This window comes from Phyllobates terribilis, unplaced genomic scaffold, assembly GCF_046119375.1.
Source record: "Phyllobates terribilis strain yellow unplaced genomic scaffold, ASM4611937v1 Scaffold_1__5_contigs__length_1240528914, whole genome shotgun sequence".
Lineage (NCBI taxonomy): Eukaryota > Metazoa > Chordata > Amphibia > Anura > Dendrobatidae > Phyllobates > Phyllobates terribilis.
This window is the reverse complement of record NW_027362761.1, coordinates 583666870-583691599: the sequence shown is the minus strand read 5'-3', so window position 1 is coordinate 583691599 and position 24730 is coordinate 583666870. Positions and strand designations below refer to the sequence as shown.

The 24730-nt window shown below is 43.7% G+C and overlaps 1 protein-coding gene across 2 annotated transcripts in view; it reads right to left on the bottom strand.

The window, feature by feature from the left end:
• Positions 1-24730, bottom strand: part of SPEF2 (sperm flagellar 2) — a 158622-nt gene that overhangs the window by 68694 nt on the left and 65198 nt on the right. For both annotated transcript variants that reach the window (XM_073681592.1, XM_073681589.1), the window contains 9 exons: positions 23911-24014; positions 21048-21307; positions 20758-20812; positions 13137-13294; positions 12552-12725; positions 10287-10352; positions 9908-10053; positions 9214-9341; positions 4948-5086 (listed from right to left, as the gene is read on the bottom strand). In XM_073681592.1, the coding sequence (XP_073537693.1) occupies positions 4948-5086; positions 9214-9341; positions 9908-10053; positions 10287-10352; positions 12552-12725; positions 13137-13294; positions 20758-20812; positions 21048-21307; positions 23911-24014 (1230 nt within the window). The remainder of the gene's footprint in view (positions 1-4947; positions 5087-9213; positions 9342-9907; positions 10054-10286; positions 10353-12551; positions 12726-13136; positions 13295-20757; positions 20813-21047; positions 21308-23910; positions 24015-24730) is intronic.

The following is a 24730-nucleotide window of genomic DNA, read 5'->3' as shown; positions in this document are numbered from 1 at the left end:
AGCATGAGATGGTGCATTATCATGCAGAAAAATGATCTTGCTGTGAAATACACGGTTCTTCTTCTTGAACCATGGCAGGAAGTGCTGTTTGAGAAAATCCACATACATTATGGAGTTCATTTTTAGCGCCTTCAGGGATCCTAAAGGGGCCGACAATCTCTCTCCCCATGATTCCAGCCCAAAACATTACTCCACCTCCTCCTTGTTGGCGCTGTAGCCGTGTTTGCGTGGGGTGTCCATCAACCAGCCATCCTCCACTCCATTCATCTGGACCATCGAGCGCTGCACGGCACTCATCCGTGAACAAAACAGTTTTGAAATCAGTCTTCATGTAATGTTTGGCCCACTGGAGCCGTTTCTGCTTGTGTGAAGTGGATAGAGGAGGTCGACAGGATGGCGTATGCACAGCTGCAAACCTCTGAAGGACCCTGCATCTTGTTGTTCGGGGGACGTTGGAGGCACAAGCAGCTTCAAAAACTTGTCTGCTGCTATGACAAGGCTTTTTTGCCGCTGCTCTTTCAACCTGACGTAATTGCCTGTAGGAAAGAGTCCTCAATTTGCCCTTATCAGCACGCACACGTGTGTACTGTGAATCAGCTACATACTTCTTGATTGCCAAGACACTTCATCCTGATCATCGCACAATGTTGATTGTAGTCATGCCTTGACCTAAACACTCCACAATTTGTTGCTTCTCAGCAGCCGACACATCCTTTTTCTTTCCCATTTTGGCAGAAAATGTAGGCTGCTTAATAATGTGAGAGAGCCTTCTTAAGTAGTCTTGCCTTTCATTGGACACACCTGCCAAACTAATTAGCACAGGTGTCTGCAATTGCTTACAGTGATATAAAGAGCCCTGACACACATCACCATCAATGAGTTTAACTGACAAACAAACAAATTCTTCCCTTATCACTCCTAAACACTTTTTGCATAATAATTTGGAACGCGGTGTACATGTGCTTTTCCACAAAACACCAGTGGTTCACGTAGTGAATCTTACAGTTCTAACTTGCCAACCGTGGTCTGTATGGAATTGTTCAATAAAGGGCCCAAAATTAAGATAACATAGATGGGAGAGGTCTCTATGAATAGGAATTCCTAAGTATTTGATACCCTGTGAGGGCCAGGCAAAGGGAAAGTTGGACTGGATGGAATCCTATATGGATTTAGGGAGGGAGACATCGAGGGCCTCAGACTTCGCTGCATTGATTTTAAAATTTTACCATGTAACAAAGTGATCTATTTCAGCCATAACAGCAGGGATGGATATATGTGATTGAGTGATATATACTAGGACATCATCAGCAAATAGAGAGCACTTGTACTCGGTGCCTCCCACCTCAATCCACCTAATATTGGGGTTATGGCGAATTGATGAGAGCAGGTGCTCCGTCACTAGGATGTATAAGAGAGGGGACAGAGGACATCCCTGCCTTGTCCCATTGGTGATTGTGAAAGGTGATGAAAATGTTCTGACGCACCCCCTGGGCCTTGGGACACTCGGAGCCGGACCCTTTTTGGTGGATGCTGGTGGTTGTAGTCTTCGTGGCGGCGATCCGGTTCCGTGGCTCAGGGCGGTCAAACCAGTGGTGGAACTATTTATGTGGTTTTGATGTTTAAATGTCCGACTACGCCACCCGTGGATTGCGGTCAGAGTGAACCGCCGCTACAGGGCAGACCGCTAAGGCTGGTGTTGTGGGTGCAGCAGAGCGTAGCATAACTCCCCACGGGAGGAGTATAGCCTCAGGGCAGTGTATGCGGAGGATGGGGGTGATGGTGCAGGGCAGCAGCAGTAACGACACGGAGTCAGTGATGCAGTTCAGGGCCTTTACTCACAGTTCTTATTATCCAGACCACGTCTGCAGGTAACGGCTGCCCACGTCGTACTGTGCTCACCAGGTGAGGGGCTCAGACAACTCCCAGATAACTTTGGAGCGCTTCACATGACCCCCTTTGTGTGTCCTTTGTCTGGCCTTTCTTACCAACACTTCTGTCCGGCTGCCTCGGGCCTCCTCTTGGTAAACTTGGCGCCAGTTTCCCTGACCCTATGTGGTGCCTTCCTAGCGGGTGGAGCAAGGGGCTGCGCCACATAAAATGTCAGAGCCTCCGGTTTCTAGCTGAGGGTCGTTTCCTGCCTCCACTAGTTCGGGGACCGGTCTCCCCCTTTGGCCTGACCCCTCCACGCAGGTGGATTCGGGCGTGCGGTGGCGACTCGCCCGTCCGCACCCCTGGGATCCCTTCATTCCTCGTTCCTGGAGCCTTCTCCGCTCCTCTTCCTTCCTTCTCCCTCTTGCAGGCCTGGGCCTCTGTTACTAGGCCCGCCTCCGGAGCAGAGCTCATGCAGAGCCCCTGCTCCCTGCCACTTCTGCTCAGACTTCTCTGCACTGAACTAAGATGGTGCCCACCTTTTATACTCCCTTCTCAATGCACCCAGGAACTGCTTCCTCCCTGCTCCTGCACTGCAGGGTTCCCCTTCCTCAGTGTTCCCTCCCCCCACTCCAGCCAGGGACAGGGACTGTCGTGCCCATCTCAGGGGCATATTGGTCGCCCTGCCCCACGGCAATGTGGTGTAATGCATGCAGGTGTCGGGTCCTGATCCACACTCCATCCTTATCTGAGAGTGAGATATCACACCTCTGGGTGAGGTGCAATACGTCTGTAGCAACCGAGCCCTCGGTGCTACAGTTCCATTTATCTTCAGCCTAGGTGACGTATTGTGATACAGAGCCGTGATTTTGGCTATAAAAGGGTCCCCTAGACCCCTACCCCAAGCTTTTTAAGAGAATCATATATGGCGTGCCAGGAGACTCTATGGAATGCTTTCTCAGCATCCAACGAGAGTATCTACTTACAAATTTTTAACTGCATCTAGCCCAGGAAATACTTTGTGCCTAGTAGCAGTGTCTGCTAGTCAGCGGATTATCCCGGCTGTTAAGCAAGCTACACCACCTGTAGTTTGGACACTTAATTTTTTCAAAGGAAATGCTTCGGGACCACGGGATACTTAGTGAAGAGCATCAGGAGGCACCCCAAGGCATAGGGGCTGGGACTGGCACTAGGATGCCTTGCGGTGGACAGCCGAGCTCGATCCTTATAAAAGCTTTTTAACTGCAGCAGCTTTAGTGGACGCTACTGGAGCTGGAATTACGCGGCTGCTGGCATGAGACTTGCCCTCCAATAGATCCTTGTAAATGGATTTTAAGTGTATTCATTCAAATTAGAGGGACAATTTAAATTAAAAAGCTTAGAGCTGCCTCCACCACAGGGGGGCTCTCTCGACCCACCAGCGGACAGGCACCAGTATTGGGAGAGGGGGGCTGGCCGTCAGGGTTCACCGCGGCTCTGGCACAAACCCGGCGACACGGAGGTGGCACGGGCAGGAGCGGACTGGCCGTCTCGGCTTCTCACTTTTTGGATTTTAGAAGGGCATGACATGCCTATATCTGTGTCTCCCCCTCCTTTTACTCCTCCACCTCTTTTCTTTTCGCATGACTATATGTACTTGTCACTTTTCCATGTGTTAGTTGTGTCTTCTGAGCAGTTTGTCAGCTTTTGGACACCTTTGAAGGTGTTTTCTATGTGTTTCTATGTGTTTTTGTTTGCCTGCCATTGGTTTTAACGGTGTTCGAAGGTGTTCGACGAACAGTTCGACGAACAGTTCGGCGAACACACGGGTGTTCGACGAACCGAACCGAACTCGAACACTACGGGGGTGGCTCAACACTAGTGGCTACATACAGAATCTTATCATGTATCTCTGTATACAGGGAGCTCCCCCTAGTGGTGGCAGCAGACAGGATCTTATCATGTATCTTTGTATACAAGGAGCTCCCCCTAGTGGTGGCTGTAGACAGAATCTTATCATGTATCACTATAAATACCACACACCTGTGTTTTTGCCTTGCATGGCCCCATGTGGCCCGATACGTGGTGATGAGAGTCTATCTGCTGCACTTCATGAATGCTGGTAAAGCCCTATATATTTTTTCCGCTTCTACAAAGCCCGGCTTGTGGTATTATTTTCACCATGTACTGCAGTACTGAGTTACTCAGTTTGGCCGAGGATGAATGTATTCAATGAGGGAGCAGAAGGATTGGGCAGCACTGCCCCCTAAGATCTGATTGTCAGACTGTCCTGCCCGCGTGCTACGTGTATAGGATCCTTTAGTGATATTCCGCTATATAAGGTTTACTAGGTATATACTTAGTTATATTTAAAGGCTTTTTAGGGTGATCGGTCACTGACTTACAGGGTAGTTACCTAGTGGTGGAGCTAGAAAGGCAGCGTGAAGGGGGCGTCTCTAGGGAACTTCCACGTCTGCATGAAATTGTGCGGAATTAACTGCGGAGACGCTGAGGATTCGCTACAGGTTTCAGTCTCCGCAGTGAAAATCTGCAGCACAAGTTGCCATGCGGTGGAAATGTAAAACGTATGGAGAATGCAATGTGAGAAACTCTCCAATCCGCGCGTACCCTCCAACCCGCGCGTACCCTCCAACCCGCGCGTACCCTCCAACCCGCGCGTACCCTCCAACCCGCACGTACCCTCCAACCCGCACGTACCCTCCAACCCGCACGTACCCTCCAATCCGCACGTACCCTCCAATCCGAGCATACCCTGCAACCCGAGCATACCCTGCAACCCGCACGTACCCTCCAAACGCACGTACCCTCCAAACCGCACGTACCCTCCAAACCGCGCGTACCCTCCAAACAGCACGTACCCTCCAAGCAGCACGTACCCTCCAAACCGCGCGGACCCTCCAAACCGCACGTACCCTCCAAACCACACGTACCCTCCAAACCGCACGTACCCTCCAATCCGCACGTACCCTCCAATGGGCAAGTACCCTCCCTATTTTAGCTAGGTGTCCAGAAGGAGAAGTTGTAACCTCCGAAAGCCCCAGATATAACATTACCACGTCCTCACTACCAGCCACCTACATCCGCTCTCTGGTGTAATTCGGCTTTCGTCTCCTCGTCCTCCCTCATATCCTCAGCGATGCAGTTGAAATCGTTCTGCCACTGAGACACAAACTCCTGCATGTGGTCCGGCCGCGCCAGGTAATCCTTAAATCTGTTCCTGTAGAGTAAAATTACAGGGATGAGACAGAGGCGCCACAGGGGGAGGTGGTACTACAGGAAGATAATGGGCATTGTACTACCAGAGCGGCACTAATGTTATGTATTAGGATTTCTTACTAGAGCAATGACCGGAGGGAAATCAATAGCACCAAAATATCGGAAGTAAATACCTATTAATGACCCTTTAGTTTTTGGGTCTCCTAACAACAGAATATAGATCCTACAAAAATAGGAGTGCTACACAAGGTCAAAGATTTCAAAGCTTTATTATTTATCCAGTAATACATAAGAAATCTAAAAAAGATTAAAAAACAATAGGAGAACGTCAGACAGAAACAGGAACCACATACTGATTTTTACTATATTCACTTAATATGATAAAATAACCTCCTAAAATAGATGAATAAAGTGGCAGTGCAGAAAAATGTCAATTACTGCTATGACTTCATAGGAGTAATTCACATGGTATATGTAAATCCATATAATAGCTAAATGCTGGCCAAATTTATGCAAAAAAACCACATATATCACTATAGCTTATCATATACAAATATATGCAGAGGTTATCATGATTCAATAAGCATCACATATATACAGTGCTGGCCAAAAGTATTGGCACCCCTGCAATTCTGTCAGATAATACTCAGTTTCTTCCTGACAATGATTGCAATCACAAATTCTTTGGTATTATCTTCATTTAATTTGTCTTCAATGAAAAAACACAAAAAGAATTGTCCTAAAGCCAAATTGGATATAATTCCACACCAAACCTAAAAAAGGGGGTGGACAAAAGTATTGGCACCCTTTGAAAAATCATGTGATGCTTCTCTAATTCGTGTAATGAACAGCACCTGTAACTTACCTGTGGCACCTAACAGGTGTTGGCAATAACTAAATCACACTTGCAGCCAGTTAACATGGATTAAAGTTGACTCAACCTCTGTCCTGTGTCCTTGTGTGTACCACATTGAGCATGGAGAAAAGAAAGAAGACCAAAGAACTGTCTGAGGACTTGAGAAACCAAATTGTGAGGAAGCATGAGCAATCTCAAGGCTACAAGTCCATCTCCAAAGACCTGAATGTTCCTGTGTCTTCCGTGCGCAGTGTCATCAAGAAGTGTAAAGCCCATGGCACTGTGGCTAACCTCCCTAGATGTGGACGGAAAAGAAAGATTGACGAGAGATTTCAACGCAAGATTGTGCGGATGGTGGATAAAGAACCTCGACTAACATCCAAACAAGTTCAAGCTGCCCTGCAGTCCGAGGGTACAACAGTGTCAACCCGTCGACGTCTGAATGAAAAGGGACTGTATGGTAGGATACCCAGGAAGAACCCACTTCTTACCCCGAGACATAAAAAAGCCAGGCTGGAGTTTGCCAAAACTTACCTGAGAAAGGCTAAAATGTTTTGGAAGAATGTTCTCTGGTCAGATGAGACAAAAGTAGAGCTTTTTGGAAAAAAACATCAACATAGAGTGTACAGGAAAAAAAAGAGGCATTCAAAGAAAAGAACACGGTCCCTACAGTCAAACATGGCGGAGGTTCCCTGATGTTTGGGGTTGCTTTGCTGCCTCTGGCACTGGACTGCTTGACCGTGTGCATGGCATTATGAAGTCTGAAGACTACCAACTAATTGTGCAGCATAATGTAGGGCCCAGTGTGAGAAAGCTGGGTCTCCCTCAGAGGTCATGGGTCTTCCAGCAGGAGAATGACCCAAAACACACTTCCAAAAGCACCATAAAATGGTTTGAGAGAAAGCACTGGAGACTTCTAAGGTGGCCAGCAATGAGTCCAGACCTGAATCCCATAGAACACCTGTGGAGAGATCTCAAAATGGCAGTTTGGAGAAGGCACCCTTCAAATATCAGGGACCTGGAGCAGTTTGCCAAAGAAGAATGGTCTACAATTCCAGCAGAGCATTGTAAGAAACTCATTGATGGTTACCGGAAGCGGTTGTTCGCAGTTATTTTGGCTAAAGGTTGTGCAACCAAGTATTAGGCTGAGGGTGCCAATACTTTTGTCTGGCCCATTTTTGGAGTTTTGTGCGAAATGATCAATGATTTGATTTTTGCTTCATTCTCTTTTGTGTTTTTTCCTTGCAAGCAAATTAAATGAAGATAATAATACCAAAGAATTTGTGATTGCAATCATTTTCAGGAAGAAACTGTATATATATGTAGAGTACAGACCAAAAGTTTGGACACACCTTGATGAGCTTCAAGAGATAGTCACCGGAAATGGTTTTCACTTCACAGGTGTGCCCTGTCAGGTTTAATAAGAGGGATTTCTTGCCTTATAAATGGGGTTGGGACCATCAGTTGTGTTGTGCAGAAGTCAGGTGGATACACAGCTGATAGTCCTACTGAATATACTGTTAGAATTTGTACTATGGCAAGAAAAAAGCAGCTAAGTAAAGAAAAACGAGTGGCCATCATTACTTTAAGAAATGAATGTCAGTCAGACCGAAAAATTGGGAAAACTTTGAAAGTGTCCCCATGTGCAGTTGCAAAAACCATCAAGCGCTACAAAGAAACTGGCTCACATGAGGACCGCCCCAGGAAAGGAAGACCAAGAGTCACCTCTGCTTCTGAGGATAAGTTTATCCGAGTCACCAGCCTCAGAAATCGCAGGTTAACAGCAGCTCAGATTAGAGACCAGGTCAATGCCACACAGAGTTCTAGCAGCAGACACATCTCTACAACAACTGTTAAGAGGAGACTTTGTGCAGCAGGCCTTCATGGTAAAATAGCTGCTAGGAAACCACTGCTAAGGACAAGCAACAAGCAGAAGAGACTTGTTTGGGCTAAAGAACACAAGGAATGGACATTAGACCAGTGGAAATCTGTGCTTTGGTCTGATGAGTCCAAATTTGAGATCTTTGGTTCCAACCACCGTGTCTTTGTGCGACGCAGAAAAGGTGAACGGATGGACTCTACATGCCTGGTTCCCACATTTGTCCAAGAGGGAGAGTGATGGGGTGCTACGCCAGATGACCTGGCCTCCACAGTCACCAGACCTGAACCATATCGAGATGGTTTGGGGTGAGCTGGACCGCAGAGTGAAGGCGAAAGGGCCAACAAGTGCTAAGCATCTCCGGGAACTCCTTCAAGATTGTTGGAAGACCATTTCCGGTGACTACCTCTTGAAGCTCATCAAGAGAATGCCAAGAGTGTGCAAAGCAGTCATCAAAGCAAAAGGTGGCTACTTTGAAGAACCTAGAATATAAGACATATTTTCAGTTGTTTCACACTTTTTTGTTAAGTATATAATTCCACATGTGTTAATTCATAGTTTTGATGCCTTCAGTGTGAATGTACAATTTTCAAAGTCATGAAAATACAGAAAAATCTTTAAATGAGAAGGTGTGTCCAAACTTTTGGTCTGTACTGTATACATATATATATATATATATATATATATATATATATATATATATATATATATATATATATATATATATATATGCACTTTACATATATATATATATATATCACATACAGAGCCATGAAACATATTATAAACACATGTTGTCAGTGGACACAGTCTTATTGATGTGCTCAATATAGGACTATTTAGAGACAGTTTCAGGCTACACATGTAGAAGATGCAAAAAATATGATTCCGAATCCCATACTGAAATAAAAGCAAAATAACCTAAGAAGAGTATGAATAACGTAGTTCATAAAACATTTGTGGGTCCTGAAGGAAGTACCCCTGACACGTGTTTCGCATTAGCTTCTTCCCCTCGGAAGAAGCTAACACGAAACGCGCGTCAGGGGTACTTCCTGCAGTACCCACACAGGTTTTATGAACGCCTCATCTATTTTTAGGAGGTTACTTTACTATATTAAGTGGATATAGTAAAAACCATTGTGTGGTTCCTGTTTCTGTCTGATGTTCTCCAATTGTTTTTTAATTTGTTTTTTAGATCTCTTATGTATTACTGGATAAATAATAAAGCTTTGTTATTTTTGAACTTGTGTAGCATTCCTATTTTTGTAGGATATAGAAACATCGGAAGTAGCTGGGGCTTGTGCCCCCCTCAGTTCCTAGCGATTGAAGGGGGCACTTACTTTAGAGATAAATTAATTCATTGCGATTTTTGGATGTAAATGCCAACCCGCACCTGATATCATACAGGTGATGGATCATTATGTGCCGCTCGAGTCTCAGACTCCGCAGTCCGACCTTCACGTGGTTTTCATAGGTGTTTTCTATGGTCTCCCAGTAGGGCACCAGGAACTCGGGAACCTCCTGTGCAACAGAAATCAGCAAAAGGAGTTATATTCTATTTTCTATTATTTTATGACATTTGTTATTGTGTTGTACACTGCATTATATTTACTACATTTTATACTGTACCATATTCATTTATTACATTATATTTTTTACAGTAGGTCTCTTTTAAACAGAATCTGTCACTTGTCATAAATATGTATTTTTTTACCTGGTGTAAATGCCGCTGTTCTCCTGAATCCGGCGATGTATTTCTTTTGTTCCTGCGCCTTTCCATTCCTGAGATATGGCCTCTTTTTCCATGTCTACTCTTGTTAGCCAACTGGGCTTAGTTCCCCCCCCCGCAAAGAAACGTTATAGAACACACCCACTTGGCTAGATTTCTACACAGCGAAGATGGCACCATATCTCAGGAATGCAGAGGTGTAGGAAAAAAAGAAAAACATCCCCGGATTCAGGAGAACAGCGGCATTTACACCAGGAGAAAAGAATACTTATTTATAGCAAATGACTGGTCCCCTTTAAATAGCTGATTATCGGAGACATGTCAAGTGTCTAGATGTACCCTGACTGCCCACACTTACCTGTGGAAGAGGCTCGTCCACATACACCCACTCCAGTGACCCTGGCACTATAGGAGGAGGACCGTCAGGTGGCGGAGGAGTAGGCGGCTCTGGTGTAGTTGGAGCAGATTTATTCTTTTTGCCTGGAGATCGACCTCTCGGAGATCCTTATGGATATTAGAATAAAAAGTCAGTACTGAAGACAGTGCGGTTCATAGCTTCGACACTGCCCAGAGTTGAACAGCCCATCTCAATCCTAAGTGTAGCGGCCCCTGCCGGATGCCGCAGATCATCTCCTATTCAAGAGAATTCAAAAGAAGGGCATCTGTTCTGCAGCACTCGGACGCTACATTCTGGAGCTGCGCTATTCAGCTCCGTCTTCATAAAGAGTTTACATTACCTGACTTCGGAGACTTTGGCGCAGAGTCTTTGCCCCGAGGAGTGTCGTTCTTTTCCACAGAATTATCTGGGAGGATAAAATAAGAGCAAAACACGCTACAAGTTACACGGCCGTATTCACCCACTGGAGTTTATAACCTAATAATACAGCTGGGGATGTCTATGATAAAGGTGTCCGGTGGGAGGGTGCTACTTTATTATATGCAGGAGCAGATTTATACCTGAGGAGCCTTAGACTCCACCCATGTCTTAAAGTGAATCTCCGCTTTTTATCATCATGCTTTTTTTTCGCTCATTTATCCTGTGACATTTTATAGCAGTAAAAACTCTGATTTTCTGATACCTCTAATACAACACTCAGATAATTAATACATAATCCCGGTAGCCACCACCGGGGGGAGCTCACTGCATACAATTTATACAGCACAGTATGCAGTGAGCTCCTGAGCTCCCTCTAGTGGTGGTTGCAGGAAGCAGAATTTTATAATTTACTGTGAATTTTGACCTTTGTATCAGTAACAAAAACCCTGAACATTATAAAAATATATTCAGCAACTAATTAGAGAGCATGCGGAAGGTGTTGTAAAATATATATGTTTTTAACAAATTATGTAAAAAAAACTAAAATATAAAAATTACTATAAATCTATCTATCGGAGCCCAAATTACAGGGGAAAACGCCCCAGTTACAGGGGAAAACGCCCCCGTTACAGGGGAAAACACCCCAGTTACAGGGGAAAATGCTCCAGTTACAGGGGAAAACACCCTAGTTACAGGGGAAATGGCCTCTACCCCCGGAGGTAAGTCAATGGCAGCTAAGACGCAGCAGCTCTACCATACCCTGTAATCTCCCATTGATCATGTGATCGCCGGGTCCCACAGAAGTATCAGCATTGTGGATCCTTCTATTCCGTACATAGCGCTCATGTTGCCGGGATAAGCAAAGACAGAAGCTGTAATAAACCGCTGCTGCCTTCTCCCCAGGGTCCGCAGCTGTGTCTGACTGCCGGACCTCCTTCCCTTAGGAGCTTTGATCCCGGGAATTTACACTCCCGCAGAATTAACCCCTTCCCAACTAGGCAATTTTAACTTTCAAGTGCTGTGAAAAGGCGAACATCCCCTCCCCCTCTGCAATTTCGACATTTGTTTTTCTTTGTTTTTTTTGTTTTTTTTTATCGCGTTCAATGTGCAATTAAAAAGTTACCGAATAGCACAATTCTCCAGGTGTGTACGATTACGGCAATACTGGATTTATATATGTTTGTCTTCTATTATAGTAGTGAAAATAAAATTACAAATTTTTAGCAACAACAAAAATAAAAGGATTTGTCTTTGTTTATTTTTATTTTTTTCCGTCAATGATTTTTGGGTTTCGTTCCCGCCAAAAATTCAGAAATTTTGTAAAAAAAAATAAAATAAATTATTTATTAATAATTTTGATGTTTATCCAACATTTTGATTACTTTATTCCATTTGTTTTTCTTTTTTTATGCTTTATGGTGTTAAATAATTGTATATCTTTATAGATTTATTTTATGGATCGGACTTTTGATGGATGCGGCGATACTGTATTGGTTTATTTTATACAATTTTTTACCTTTCTTTATTTTGTATTGGGAAAGGTAGGGGTGATTCAATTTTTTTTTTAGTATTTTTTTAAACTATTTTTTTTTTCTAGTATGATTTTTTTTTTATTTTTTTTACCAACCAGATACGACTCATATACTTGTGAATATTACGAGGAGAAGCAAAGAGTCTCGACCAACGCTATATGTGGCCTCAAGCCAAGAGAATGGTAGCATGTAAAGGTCCAAAGTTTTTACACCTATGCATTTATTTAGAAGGTGGCAAGCTTATACTGTTGCGCTGTATAAATTAGTAAATGTAACAATAAATTATAAAGAGAGCGCTGCTCCGGAGAGCTTACAGGCTAACGTGGTGAAGAATGTGGTAGGAAGAAAGTCCCGTAAAAGTGGTTAATGAAGGCGGTCCGGCAAAAGGTAAGATGATGGTGAAGTTCGGAAAATCAGAATCTGACAGGTGGTAAAGTCTGGTTAGTAAGGAGGCAGTTTATCTGGAGAGACGCAGAGATCCAGGCGAGGTCCAGCAGAGGACAAGAAAAGGAGTAGAGCGGTGAGGACAGTACAGGTGTAGGGAGAAGAAGGGTCCACGGGATCCCTGGAGGGGTGGACGAGTCTCACGATGGCTTGGCTGGCCAGATATTCAGGACAGTTTCTCAATTAAGAAGAAACAGAAGTTACAAGACCTTTGGGGGATTTGGATTGTCCCTTTGCCTTTTTAGCCGAGGTCTTCTTCTCTGACGGTGCAGCAGGAGGATGGTGGGTGGTATCCGGAGGAGGTGGCAGGGATGGCGGAGGTGGAGGTGGAGGGGCTGCCGCTGGTAGTGGAGGGATCTCCTCGATCTTCTCAGGCTTTTTCCCTGTGTGGTTAAGGATTACATTGGTTTGCATTGGCTTTTCAGACATTTCTGGAAGCACACACTTCGGGGTTTGGGAGTAATTCTAAAACTCCAACTCATTTGGTGCTGGTGAGAAGCACAGAAATACACATGTGATTGCCAAGAGTCTCCAAGGACATAGGAAGAGCTTGTTTATTTATACCCTTCATGAATACAGGCGATTCAGACAGAAATGTAGATTAAGGCAGATAGAAGCAGATAAAGGAAGGCCTTCTAACATGGTAGCAAATAGCACTCATAGCTACAGAAGTACAGACCTTCGCGGTACCACTTTGTGGTGTTATATGGCCATTGTATATATTGTATTTCTAACTGGTATACAACACTATTTATCTGGGCACTTTGGGTTATCTGGGCATTATTGCAGCGTACCTTGATTCTGTTTATTGCACAGGGCTGATAAGAAGACTTCTTCCATCTTCTTGAGCAGGACGCCCTCCTCCACGTCCCCATTAACTTTCACTAAAACATTTGGTGGCGCTGAAAACCACGACTCTAGTCTGTGCCAGTTATCAAGGAAACCTTTTATCCTGCAAGACAAAGACCTCGTTACCCACGGGAACAGATCCGTATATGCCCCCGCAATGCTATATCCTACACCCCCGCCACGCTCCGGCCAGGCTCACACCTATTGGCTGATGAGAGCGCGGCTACTTGTGACTACTGCAATCATACAGCAGGACATAGATCCGCATGAATATCAGACTTCAAAGGGTAAAAAAAACTACAACACATTTTCTTATTTTTGTTAGTTTTTATGTAACTAGTCACGTAAAAAAAAAATACAATCTTGATATATTGTAGTTCCTGGAGACTGTACTAATTTATGATATAACTCTACCCTTTAACTCCTATTTATTGCAGCAGCCATAAAGTACCCTGCCTGCTGCACTGTATATACCCGCTATAATGATCAGTATACAGCTCTCCTGACACTCCCTGGTCTCTTGAGAAGGGGGCCGTACTCCATTACCTTGTTGCTCTTTATGCAATTCTCTTTTCAGCTGTGCCGTATAGACTGAGACAGAGTGATCAGAGTCATCTCATCATCATGAGCTTGTGGGGCAACTAATGGCAGCTTTATTATACTGCTGGGAGCTAAGATAAGGCAGGACAGTCTCATTAGAGACAACCAATCTCAAAATTAGAGCGCTCCCTCTCCTCGGGGTAAACTTCTCATCTTACTAGGCTGATGTTGTGACCAGCCAGGCATTTTCCTTGCGGCTTTTCAGATGAATGGGCGCTCGAGTCTCCCACAGCGGAAGCTGCCTTTACACGGCGGCTCCCGGGGGCAGATTTACTAATCTTGTCATTATATAGAAAAACGTAAAACTGAATAGACTGAACCCGCGCTACTTTTATCACGGTGGCTCACTGTAAATTTGTTGCATCTTTAGACGCTTTTATGTTACTTTACCGCACCCTTTGGTTATTTTGTGGCAATTTTTGCAGCACTTCAAGCCACGTCCTAGCTCACATTTCACACCTGTTTGAATTTAAACCACACCCATTTGTCGAATGAGTCACAAAATAGCATCTAAAACAAAATAAATACTAAAATAATAAATATTATAATAAACAATAATAAATATTAATGTAATAATATAATTTAATAATATAATAAATCATATATAATATAACAATAATATAATATAATACATAAATAATAAACAATAATAAAATAATAAATATTAATATAATATAACATAATTTAATAATACAATATATTATAATATATAATATAACATAATAAAAATAATATAACATAATAAATAAATAATCGTTAAATGACATTTATCAGGACAAGAGGTCAGGATGAAGCGGTTTACGCTAACACATTATTGCAGCATTTATTCTGCACGTGGTAGAGGTGTGAATACCCGGCACGCCAACATGTAAAAGCATTAACCAGGTCGTAGAGGGCCCTGGAGGCGCAGGTATCTGACCCTGACAATTGCTCTTACCAATGAGAAACCTTTCTGGTTAGTACGTTTGCGTGTTCAGTATGAGGACAGTGGGTTTTTCTGCACTGTAATTGCAGATTTTGCTTTGTAAAGACAAAGTTCTAGGAAATGTTCCTAAAAAAATGTTTCCTATTCGACCGACACCTGCAGTTTCTCCTATTAAACCGACACCTGCAGTTTTTCCTATTAAACCGACATCTGCAGTTTTTCCTATTTGACCGACACCTGCAGTTTTTCCTATTAGACAGACACCTGTAGTTTTTCCTCTTCGACCGACACCTGCAGTTTTTCCTATTTGACCGACACCTGCAGTTTTTCCTATTTGACCGACACCTGCAGTTTTTCCTATTTGACCGACACCTGCAGTTTTTCCTATTTGACCGACACCTGCAGTTTTTCCTATTCGACCGACACCTGCAGTTTTTCCTGTTCAACCGACACCTGCAGTTTTTCCTGTTCAACCGACACCTGCAGTTTTTCCTGTTCAACCGACACCTGCAGTTTTTCCTATTAAACCGACACCTGCAGTTTTTCCTATTAAACCGACACCTGCAGTTTTTCCTGTTCAACCGACACGTGCAGTTTTTCCTATTAAACCGACACCTGCAGTTTTTCCTGTTCAACCAACACCTGCAGTTTTTCCTATTAAACCGACACCGCAGTGTTTCCTGTTCAACCGACACCTGCAGTGTTTCCTATTAAACCGACACCTGCAGTTTTTCCTATTAAACCGACACCTGCAGTTTTTCCTGTTCAACCGACACCTGCAGTTTTTCCTATTAAACCGACACCTGCAGTTTTTCCTGTTCAACCGACACCTGCAGCTTTTCCTATTAAACCGACACCTGCAGTTTTTCCTATTTGACCGACACCTGCAGTTTTTCCTATTAAACCGACACCTGCAGTTTTTCCTATTAGACAGACACCTGTAGTTTTTCCTCTTCGACCGACACCTGCAGTTTTTCCTCTTCGACCGACACCTGCAGTTTTTCCTATTTGACCGACACCTGCAGTTTTTCCTATTTGACCGACACCTGCAGTTTTTCCTATTGGACCGACACCTGCAGTTTTTCCTATTCGACCGACACCTGCAGTTTTTCCTGTTCGACGACACCTGCAGTTTTTCCTGTTCAACCGACACCTGCAGTTTTTCCTATTAAACCGACACCTGCAGTTTTTCCTATTAAACCGACACCTGCAGTTTTTCCTGTTCAACCGACACCTGCAGTTTTTCCTATTAAACCGACACCTGCAGTTTTTCCTGTTCAACCGACACCTGCAGTTTTTCCTATTAAACCGACACCTGCAGTTTTTCCTGTTCAACCGACACCTGCAGTTTTTCCTATTAAACCGACACCGCAGTGTTTCCTGTTCAACCGACACCTGCAGTTTTTCCTATTAAACCGACACCTGCAGTTTTTCCTATTAAACCGACACCTGCAGTTTTTCCTGTTCAACCGACACCTGCAGTTTTTCCTATTAAACCGACACCTGCAGTTTTTCCTGTTCAACCGACACCTGCAGCTTTTCCTATTAAACCGACACCTGCAGTTTTTCCTATTTGACCGACACCTGCAGTTTTTCCTATTAAACCGACACCTGCAGTTTTTCCTATTAGACAGACACCTGTAGTTTTTCCTCTTCGACCGACACCTGCAGTTTTTCCTCTTCGACCGACACCTGCAGTTTTTCCTATTTGACCGACACCTGCAGTTTTTCCTATTTGACCGACACCTGCAGTTTTTCCTATTTGACCGACACCTGCAGTTTTTCCTATTCGACCGACACCTGCAGTTTTTCCTGTTCGACCGACACCTGCAGTTTTTCCTGTTCAACCGACACCTGCAGTTTTTCCTATTAAACCGACACCTGCAGTTTTTCCTGTTCAACCGACACCTGCAGTTTTTCCTATTAAACCGACACCTGCAGTTTTTCCTGTTCAACCGACACCTGCAGTTTTTCCTATTAAACCGACACCGCAGTGTTTCCTGTTCAACCGACACCTGCAGTTTTTCCTGTTCAACCGACACCTGCAGTTTTTCCTCTTCGACCGACACCTGCAGTTTTTCCTATTTGACCGACACCTGCAGTTTTTCCTATTTGACCGACACCTGCAGTTTTTCCTATTTGACCGACACGTGCAGTTTTTCCTATTAAACCGACACCTGCAGTTTTTCCTATTTGACCGACACCTGCAGTTTTTCCTATTAAACCGACACCTGCAGTTTTTCCTATTAGACAGACACCTGTAGTTTTTCCTGTTCAACCGACACCTGCAGTTTTTCCTATTAGACAGACACCTGTAGTTTTTCCTGTTCAACCGACACCTGCAGTTTTTCCTCTTCAACCGACACCTGCAGTTTTTCCTATTTGACCGACACCTGCAGTTTTTCCTATTTGACCGACACCTGCAGTTTTTCCTATTTGACCGACACCTGTAGTTTTTCCTATTAGACCGACACCTGCAGTTTTTCCTATTAAACCGACACCTGCAGTTTTTCCTATTAAACCGACACCTGCAGTTTTTCCTGTTCAACCGACACCTGCAGTTTTTCCTATTAAACCGACACCTGCAGTTTTTCCTGTTCAACCGACACCTGCAGTTTTTCCTATTAAACCGACACCGCAGTGTTTCCTGTTCAACCGACACCTGCAGTTTTTCCTATTAAACCGACACCTGCAGTTTTTCCTATTAAACCGACACCTGCAGTTTTTCCTCTTCAACCGACACCTGCAGTTTTTCCTATTAAACCGACACCTGCAGTTTTTCCTATTTGACCGACACCTGCAGTTTTTCCTATTTGACCGACACCTGCAGTTTTTCCTATTAGACCGACACCTGCAGTTTTTCCTATTAAACCGACACCTGCAGTTTTTCCTATTAAACCGACACCTGCAGTTTTTCCTGTTCAACCGACACCTGCAGTTTTTCCTATTAAACCGACACCTGCAGTTTTTCCTGTTCAACCGACACCTGCAGTTTTTCCTATTAAACCGACACCGCAGTGTTTCCTGTTCAACCGACACCTGCAGTTTTTCCTATTAAACCGACACCTGCAGTTTTTCCTGTTCAACCGACACCTGCAGTTTTTCCTATTAAACCGACACCTGCAGTTTTTCCTATTAAACCGACATCTGCAGTTTTTCCTATTTGACCGACACCTGCAGTTTTTCCTATTAGACAGACACCTGTAGTTTTTCCTCTTCGACCGACACCTGCAGTTTTTCCTATTTGACCGACACCTGCAGTTTTTCCTATTTGACCGACACCTGCAGTTTTTCCTATTTGACCGACAACTGCAGTTTTTCCTATTTGACCGACACCTGCAGTTTTTCCTATTCGACCGACACCTGCAGTTTTTCCTGTTCAACCGACACCTGCAGTTTTTCCTGTTCAACCGACACCTGCAGTTTTTCCTATTAAACCGACACCTGCAGTTTTTCCTGTTCAACCGACACCTGCAGTTTTTCCTATTAAACCGACACCTGCAGTTTTTCCTGTTCAACCGACACCTGCAGTTTTTCCTATTAAACCGACACCGCAGTGTTTCCTGTTCAACCGACACCTGCAGTTTTTCCTATTAAACCGACACCTGCAGTTTTTCCTATTAAACCGACACCTGCAGTTTTTCCTGTTCAACCGACACCTGCAGTTTTTCCTATTAAACCGACACCTGCAGTTTTTCCTGTTCAACCGACACCTGCAGCTTTTCCTATTAAACCGACACCTGCAGTTTTTCCTATTTGACCGACACCTGCAGTTTTTCCTATTTGACCGACAACTGCAGTTTTTCCTATTAAACCGACACCTGCAGTTTTTCCTATTAAACCGACACCTGCAGTTTTTCCTATTAAACCGACACCTGCAGTTTTTCCTGTTCAACCGACACCTGCAGCTTTTCCTATTAAACCGACACCTGCAGTTTTTCCTATTTGACCGACACCTGCAGTTTTTCCTATTTGACCGACAACTGCAGTTTTTCCTATTAGACAGACACCTGTAGTTTTTCCTCTTCGACCGACACCTGCAGTTTTTCCTCTTCGACCGACACCTGCAGTTTTTCCTATTTGACCGACACCTGCAGTTTTTCCTATTTGACCGACACCTGCAGTTTTTCCTATTTGACCGACACCTGCAGTTTTTCCTATTCGACCGACACCTGCAGTTTTTCCTATTAAACCGACACCTGCAGTTTTTCCTATTAGACCGACACCTGCAGTTTTTCCTATTTGACCGACACCTGCAGTTTTTCCTATTAAACCGACACCTGCAGTTTTTCCTATTAGACAGACACCTGTAGTTTTTCCTGTTCAACCGACACCTGCAGTTTTTCCTATTAGACAGACACCTGTAGTTTTTCCTGTTCAACCGACACCTGCAGTTTTTCCTCTTCAACCGACACCTGCAGTTTTTCCTATTTGACCGACACCTGCAGTTTTTCCTATTTGACCGACACCTGCAGTTTTTCCTATTAGACCGACACCTGCAGTTTTTCCTATTAAACCGACACCTGCAGTTTTTCCTGTTCAACCGACACCTGCAGTTTTCCTATTAAACCGACACCTGCAGTTTTTCCTATTAAACCGACACCTGCAGTTTTTCCTGTTCAACCGACACCTGCAGTTTTTCCTATTAAACCGACACCTGCAGTTTTTCCTGTTCAACCGAAACCTGCAGTTTTTCCTATTAAACCGACACCTGCAGCTTTCCTTGTTCAACCGACACCTGCAGTTTTTCCTATTAAACCGACACCTGCAGTTTTTCCTGTTCAACCGACACCTGCAGTTTTCTCTTCCATTTTCTACACTGATGACTACAGGGGAAAAAGAAGCAGAAATCTCCAAATTCATTGCATATGGAGGTAGTGCAAAGTACCAATGGGGATCTGCTGCCATAAAGTGCAGCAACGGAAAAAATGCTGCAAAATAATCCTGGCAGAAGAGATCAAAAATAAGCACAATAAGGCAAATAAGAGGGAGATATTGCGGTAACACTGGTACTAACGAACTCGAGGGCTCATTCCTCTCTCTGTCAGTGACTTTTATCACTAAACTGAGCCATTTTCCCCTATAACTTGGGCTCCTCTGGATGCTCCAGTTACAGTGCAAACCTTAAGAATATAAATAATAATGCAACGTCCCCCCAAGATCTTTTATGATCTCTTGGGGGACAAAACAATATATTAAATATACACATACGGTGGGGAAAATAAGTATTTGATACTCAGCTGATTTTGTAAGTTTTCCCACCTACAAAGAATGGAGAGGTGTGTAATTTTTGTCGTGGGTACACTTCAACTGTGAGAGACAGAATCTACACTGTATATAGATATATAGAAAAAAAGGAAAAAAAATACAAAAAGTAATACTTTTGGCATCACCGTTTCCAGATATAAAATAACAATAAATTGTAATAGCAAAATCTATGTTTTTTGGTCTCTTTGCCTCCACAAAAAATTGGGGGTCGCGATCTTCACGGCAGCAACCAGCCTTTATTTTTAACTTTAGTTTTGACAACGTTCATTTTGCAGCAAAAATAACCCGGCAATATGATTCTTCAACACACTACGATTGCAAGAATATCAAACTTGTATTTTTTTTTTATTAAACATTTATTTTGGGTATGTACGGTAACCCAAAACCGGCAATTTTGGCTTTCCATTTTTTTTTCTTTATGATGTTTACGGTATGGATTAATTTAATATTTTGTTTGATTTTTTTTATACCAAATACACTTTTTTTTAATTTATTTTTGGATTGAGAATAGAGTAGAGTTTATGATTAAAAAAAAAAAAAATACTATTTAGGTTCTCAGTAGCCCCCAGCACCCTGGTAATTGTGTCGCAGCACATAAATGCACCTTCTCATACCATTTTTAACCGTTTACGTGTCACTTTCGGAGATTGAGAGCAGCATCCAAACGGTTGAACAGCAGCGATCGGCGCTCGCTGATGCCGGCTGTGTAACGCAGCTGATTCTGCTCCGCTGTCTTCAGGGTGACAAATGATACTCTGGTCTGAGGCACCTACCTGTGCGGTATCTGGTTAATAGAAGGGACGTCTCCTGCACCCGCACTGCTTCCACCTGTGGATAATAATAATATAGGGATTTTATAGCTTATTTATCTGTAAATTCCAGTCGTCAATTTAAAGGGGGCTTTCTGAGAGAAGGGTCTGTTTTTTTCGTTAGCAGAAGCAGCGCCCCCCCTTGTTGCTGGCATTGCAATTAAGCCCTTGGATAAGATCATAACTACTTCTATCACTCAGAGAGCAGGGCATGCTGGTGTTTGTAGTGCCGAATAGCCACAGTCACCTCTTACCCGTCATTGCGGTGGCGGCGCGCTGTAACACCGCAGTGTCGGACACCTCTATGAAGGCGATGAAGTCCAGTCCTGGAGAAGGTGCCGGAGGCTCCGCAGACGCTGCCGGATCTTCCACTAAGGCCGATGCTTTAGTTTTCTTGCTTTTTGCAGCGTTTTTCTCTGGATCGTCTCCGGTCAGAGATTTTTCAAGCAGCTTCGCCTGATTCACAGTCGCTGGAAATCCATCCAGGATCCATCCTGCGTTTGCTGGGAGACGTCTGTAAGTGTACATAATCATGTGATGGATACGAGGGTGTGCGGCTTGTTACCCCCACAGTCCGGCCCTGTCCATCACATGACCGGAGCAGCAAGATGAGATCTTAGACCTTGGTTCAGTAGCCATGCTGGTAGTCCGGGGCTGCAGGACCAGAGCCCTGTGAACGTTCGACTACCTGCTGGCCTCCATGGCACCTCTTCTGAGTAGTAGGTCCAGTGTGACGTCATTGCCATGGCGTGTTGCACGCGTGAAATTGTGCCGAGCCTGCTAATCAGAAGAGGAGCTGGGGATGTTAAAGGTCCGGCAACCACGGACTACCAATAGGGCCACTGGACCGGGGTCCTGCAAAACTTTTTGCTCAATTCTAATAAATTTTGCTTAATTTTTTACTTCTGGTCATTGCTTTCATTCTAAACTTGGGAGTTAAGACACAGCTGCAGACAGTGGGCAGAAGACAGAAGTGGTTTATTACCGTCAGTCTTCTCTTTTGTTGGATACATAGCGTACAGTGATGTAACAAACAGAAACCCTGGTACTACTGATGCTTCCTTCATACCTGGCAATCAAGTGATTAGCAGACCTAGATCAGCTCCGTCAGAGAGTTTTGTCACTAAAGGGAGCAATTTTCCCCTGTAACTGGGGCTCCTCTGGATGTTCCAGTTACAGTGGAAACCTTACAAATATATATAATAATGCAATGTCCCCCCTCCCTCCCCAAGATCTTTTATGATCTCTTGGGGGACAAAACAAATTCTGAAAAAAAAAACCCACACATATTAAATATAATATAATATAATATAATATAATATTATATATATATATATATATATATATATATATATATATATAAATACTTTTGGCATCACCATATGCGGAAATACGCCACTTTGCCTCCCTAAAAAATTGAAAAAAAAAAAAAAAAAAGAGATCAGAAAGTGAATGGACCCCTAAAGGTGATGATAAAAACTAAGTTACGCACCGCAAAAAACAAGCCCTGATACAACTGTATGGACTGAAAAATAAAAAAAAGTTATAGCTCCTGAAAGGTGAAAGAAAAAAAATCAAAAGCGATGAGGGGCCTTTAGGGACTCAGCTCCCCAAGGGTCCTGTTCACACTCCGGATGTGTTTTTCTAACGTGTGCATGAAGAAAGCCTTAGCCCATACGGTTACAGTTGTATCAGGCGGTATATGACCCCGACCTGATGAGATAACGTCCTCACGTGAACCTCGAGGCGATTGTTCTGCTCTCTAAATTCTCAGGAGACGAGCGATGAAACGTCAGATGAGATTCTGAGAAATCCACTTATCTATGAGGTGCATTTTCCACTGGAGGAGTGATCTTGTGAACCCGTCATCAAACATAGCTGTCTTCTTCCAAAAACAGCGCCTCCACATGTCAACAGGTTGTGTGCGGTATTGAAGCTCTGCGCTATTCATATTCAATGGAGCTGCAATATCAGACCCAACCTGTACACAAGGGTGGCGCTGTTTTTGTAAGAAGGCAGCCATGTTTTTCTAACCCTTTAAAGTAAGTGTTGTCAATAAGTAATAACTGATGTTTTAATATTATACCTTTATCAAAGTCAGAGAGTTTTTATTGCCTGATACACATAGATTTACATCATACAATCCTAGCATTCAGCCGCCACAACTAGGAGGACCTCACTGCATACTGACTATACCTTGCACTCCGTGAACTCCTCTGCTGCCCCTTGAGGTGGCGGCCAAAAGGTAAGAAGATTAAAGGGATTTTCCAGGACTAAGATGTTGATTTACTATCCATAGGATCCTATTATATTGGCTGCAGTACTGAGACCGGCCACTACACGGTATATAGAGCTAGAACAGCACAGCTCTCTACACTGCGTGGTGGCCGTTCTCAGTACTGCAGCTCTGATCTCATTCAACTTCAATAGGAGATGAGTTGCAGTACTGAGACCGGCCACTACACGGTATATATAGCCGGAATAGCACGGCTTCATACACCGCGTGGTGGCAGTTCTCAGTACTGCAGCTCCGATCTCATTCAACTTCAATAGGAGACGAGTTGCAGTACTGAGAAAGGCCACTACACGGTATATATAGCCAGAATAGCACGGCTTCATACACCGCGTGGTGGCAGTTCTCAGTACTGCAGCTCCGATCTCATTCAACTTCAATAGGAGACGAGTTGCAGTACTGAGAACGGCCACTACGTAGCGTATAGAGCCAGAATAGCACGGTTCCGTACACAGCACGGTGGCCGTTCTCAGTCCTACAGCTCCAATCTCATTCAACTACAATAGGAGACGAGTTGCAGTTCTGAGAACGGCCACTACACGGTATATAGAGCAAGAACGGCAAAGCTCCGTACACTGTGTGGTGGCCGTACTCGGTACTGCAGCTCCGATACATTCACTTCAATAGGAGATGACCTGTCGTAACAAGGACAGCCACTACACAGTGTGTGGCGCTGTGCCATTCTGACTTCATACCCCGTGCAAACAGCTGATCGGTGAGGAGGCGGGTGTCGCACCTTCCACCGATCTGTTATCCAAAGATAGGTCCTGGACAAGGACCTTAATAAGGCTTTAAACTGGGAATTACAAAAACATCGTTCTTACTTGATGGCCTCGACCAGGATCACAACCATCAGCTCATCCGGCACCGGATTTCCTTTTCTCAACTGTTTCTCCGTCATCCGTCCGAGCTGAGCCCGCCGGGAGAGCTACAGGAAAAGATAATAATGTGAATAACAGGACGGCCAAGGAGAAACGCACAATTCTGTAGTAATTATGTGCACCCCCCACTATGGAGAGTTTAGAAGGGAGTTCTGTTTTTCAGGGGTCACGAATAGCGTAAAAGCGAAATAAATCCACATCACAATCCATGACTGGGGATTCTTGTATAGATGCAGCATAAACATGGCGCAGGTTTAACCCGTTAGTGGCCAGGTCTGAATGGGCCTTACTGACCGGCCAGTTTTGTATGTTTTTTCCCTCTCCTCTTTTCAGCAGCCATAGATATAAATATTTTTTTTTTACATTGAGGCTTTGTTTTATATGGGAATTTTTTTTTTTTTTCGGCTCTGTTTTATATTTAATTATTATTGTTAATATTTTTTTTTTTAATTTTTTTGAAAAAAGATTACAAACATTAAAAAAGACAATAACACAATAATATCAACATCAAATACGAAAAAGGTGCAATTTTTGGTTTAGGCTTTCATTTGTATTTTTTACCGTTCACGTTTCACACCAAGCAGCCTGTCGAATTAACTCTCCCGGATATTACAGCCGCGTGGATGCCGAATAATTTTTTATAAATGTATGTAATAAAGAGTATAAAATAATATATATTTATTTTGAAGTGGGGACTTTTTTATTACTTTTTTTTTGCAGATGTTTTGTACATGGTTCTATTTTTTTATATACATATAATTTG